General features: G+C 48.2%; 1 protein-coding gene and 1 non-coding gene across 2 annotated transcripts; both read left to right on the top strand.

Moving 5' to 3' along the window:
- The first annotated feature begins 1,125 nt into the window (after positions 1-1,125).
- On the top strand, positions 1,126-1,198 carry Trnai-aau (transfer RNA isoleucine (anticodon AAU)). Its single transcript has one exon. It is a non-coding gene; the product is annotated as a tRNA-Ile (tRNA).
- A 114-nt stretch (positions 1,199-1,312) lies between these two features.
- On the top strand, positions 1,313-2,870 carry LOC144160723 (uncharacterized). Its single transcript, XM_077691916.1, has one exon. The coding sequence runs from the start codon at positions 1,626-1,628 to the stop codon at positions 2,868-2,870; it is 1,245 nt and encodes a 414-aa protein (XP_077548042.1). The 5' UTR covers positions 1,313-1,625.
- Positions 2,871-3,328: the final 458 nt, after the last annotated feature.

Raw genomic sequence — 3,328 nt, 5'->3', positions numbered from 1 at the left:
AATTGCTGCCTACGGTGGCAGACAAGCTGTAGCCTCAAACAAAGCTCACACTAATGCCTCATTAGTATTAAAATAAATATAAAAAAATAATACATGTATTTATTTGTTTATATATAAATAAATGACTAAAATGAATATATACAAATATATATATATATATATACATATAAATATATATATATTTATATATATATAAAAATATATAGAAAGAAATGCCGGCCGTCTACAACGCCAAGCCTTGATGCCAAGGTAGCATAAGAGGGTTTCCCGCCAGTTAGCCGCTTATGACAGGGTGTAGTCGTCCGCGTCACGCCCCGGGGGTTGAAAAGAAGGTCCCTTCTCCCCCTGTAGTCTGAGTGGCGCTGGCTACCACCCTCAAGCGTCAGATACAGTTGTAGTAAATATCAATACCCCAGAAAGTGAAGCAGAACACAGTCGCCCAGATAGCCGAATTGGTGAGGCATTCGAGATTTAATCGAAAGGCGTGGGTTCGGTCCGCACTCTGGGCGCGTGTTTTTCTTTCTTTCATTCTCACGTAATAATAATAATAATAAATAAAGATTGTAACGTCACTAACGGTAAAATATAGTCTAACCATTCCCCTATGCCTTCTTTGGCGTTGTAGACTGCCGGCATTTCTTTCTGTATTTCCAAACGAGCCCCTCATTTCCAAACCCTATATATATATATATATATATATATATATATATATATATATATATATATATATATATATATATATATATATATATATATTTATATATATATATATATATATATTTATTTATTTATATATTTTTATATATTTATAGATAGCAATTCAGAATTACAAACGAAAGGCTCCTTGAAAATAATACAGAAATAAAGTTTGGCAGTCAAGAAAACCTCCGAAAGTAAAGGGGAGCTTATGGTACGTTACTGAAACAGATAAAGAAGTGGGAAAGAAAGAACGTGGAGAAAAAATGCCCGTCAGGTGGGATCCAAATCCACGACCGGTCTGAAATACCGGTCTGGAGCGATAACCGCTACGCTACCGGAGTGGCGCTGGCTACCCCCCCCCCCCCAAGCACCGGCAAAAAATTACTTTCACATAAATACCCAAGAAAGTGGAGAGGAAAAATAGCCCCGCCGGTAGCGTAGTGGTTATCGCACCAGACCAATATTTTGGAGGTCGTGGGTTCGGATCCCCCCTGGCGGGCATTTCTTCTCCACTTTCTTTCCAAATTCTTTATCGGTTTCAATGACCTACCTAATCCACCCCTTTGCTTTCCGTGGTTTTCTTGACTGCCAAACTTTATTTATATATTGTAACGCTACATAACTTGTTGAATGTTGTGCACAGTAGATGGCATTGACTATGGCACAGGCCAATCCCGCCAGCGAAAATGCCGGGACGACGAAGAGAAGAACGAGGTGCTTTTCGCGTATCCAGGGCTCGGACTCGACGCTCAGCAACGGTCCTCACCCAGGTTTTTTTAAATAAACCCTCAGCTCACCCCTCGACGCCTGAGCATCACCGTAACAGTTTTTGGTGAGAGGTGCGGGGTACGACGCCGCGGACAACAGAGTCCCTGGATCTGCGCCGAAGCCGTCGCGTTGCTGGCCTCCCGCCCATCCAAGAAACGATGGCTCCGCCTGCAGGCAGTTCCCAGACACCACCGACGGGCAGCTGGCAGCCCCATCGGGAACCCCGGTCATTTTCAGGGAAGGCCGGAGAAGACGTGGATGAATGGCTCGCTCATTATGAAAGAGTGAGTAAATATAACCGCTGGGACGCTGTGGCCCGACGCGCGAACGTCGAAATCTACTTGGACGAGACAGCACTGACGTGGTTTGAAAACCACGAGGCAGCGTTGACCACATGGGAACGGTTTGTTGAAGAAATTAGGAAGGGATTTGGTGACTCGATAGCGAAGAAGAGGAGGGCCGAGCAGACGCTTCTCCAGAGAGCGCAAGTGCCCGGGGAAACATGTACAACTTACATTGAGGAAATCCTCAAGCTGTGCCGGATCGTTGACGCCAGCATGCCAGAAGATGACAGAGTTGGGCATGTCCTCAAGGGGATCGCGGAAGACGTATATAATTTCCTTATCGGCAAGGACAACTTGAATACGGTCACCGATGTGATTCGCCACTGCCGTACGTTTGAAACTATGAAGGCGCGTCGAATTACGCCCAAGTTTGGCCGACTGACCAACGTCACAACGGTGGCCAGCGTGGACGTCAGCTCGTCTGCCGACCTCTCTGCGACTATCCGACAAATCGTTCGCGAGGAGCTCCTGCGGCATGGAGACGTAACTCGTTGCTGGACACCCTCTCGCGACGGAAGCTGCCTCCGCGATGCGTCACCTACTTGTTGCCATTCAACAACACATTTTGGCTCCTCACGGCCGTCGGACAACGTTGCCGACGTGGACGACTACCAGCGAAGGGGCGTGTACACTATGGCGCCCCACTACCAGCCACGGGAAGATTTTCATCGTGATTCCCATCGTACACAGCACGTCTACTACCCGGAAGAGCACCATCGCTCGAGTTTTCCAAGAAGGCAATTCTCGCCTGGTCAGCAGTATCCTCGTCGCGAACCACCCACCTGCTATCGATGTGGACTAGTCGGCCACATTTCGCGGTTTTGTCGCCGTCGGCGCCAAGGACCCAACGACGATCCCACGTACACGTTTCCTCGGCCCAATAACCTCAACCCTGGCACTCGATGGTATCCACCACTGTCGTCAACACGTAACGACCAGCCGACCGGTCCACGCAATGGCTCCCCCGCTTCGGACAGAAGTTTAACTCCACCGCCTCTACGCCAGCGCCAGTCTCCATCACCTCGGCGCCGTCCAATGTCGCCACCGCCGGGAAACTAGCCGGCGCGGCCGATGGAGGTGAGGTCGCCGGACAGCCTTTACGAAATATACCTCTGCCCGTTTACATGGTCAAAAATAAGATTGAAGTTTTAATTGATGGTGTGCCCACGATGGCTTTGGTTGACACTGGGGCAACAGTTTCTGTGATGAGTAAGGTATTTAAAGACAGCCTTGGGACTAAAGTAATGTTCAGCTGGGATCGCAGTGCCACATTTCGAGGCGTTGGCGGTGAACCGTTGTGGCCCCTTGGTACTTGTACTGTGGATGTGTCATTAGGGGGCAAAAGCTTCAAAGCAGAATTTGCGGTACTTCAGAAGTCTACACACGAAGTTATTCTCGGTATTGACTTCTTGCAAGAATGTGGTGCTAAGTTAGATTGTGCGACTGGCGAACTCTGTGTAAGCAGTGTTCTTTACTCTGCACTTGCCGAAGAACCTTCACGTTCGAGCGAACACGCT

The sequence above is a fragment of the Haemaphysalis longicornis genome, unplaced genomic scaffold, assembly GCF_048455015.1.
Source record: "Haemaphysalis longicornis isolate Haplotype H1 unplaced genomic scaffold, Haemaphysalis longicornis Haplotype H1 scaffold_11, whole genome shotgun sequence".
In the NCBI taxonomy this organism is placed as follows: Eukaryota; Metazoa; Arthropoda; class Arachnida; order Ixodida; family Ixodidae; genus Haemaphysalis; species Haemaphysalis longicornis.
The sequence above is the reverse complement of the archived record's forward strand: the minus strand, read 5'-3'. Positions and strand labels throughout refer to the sequence as shown.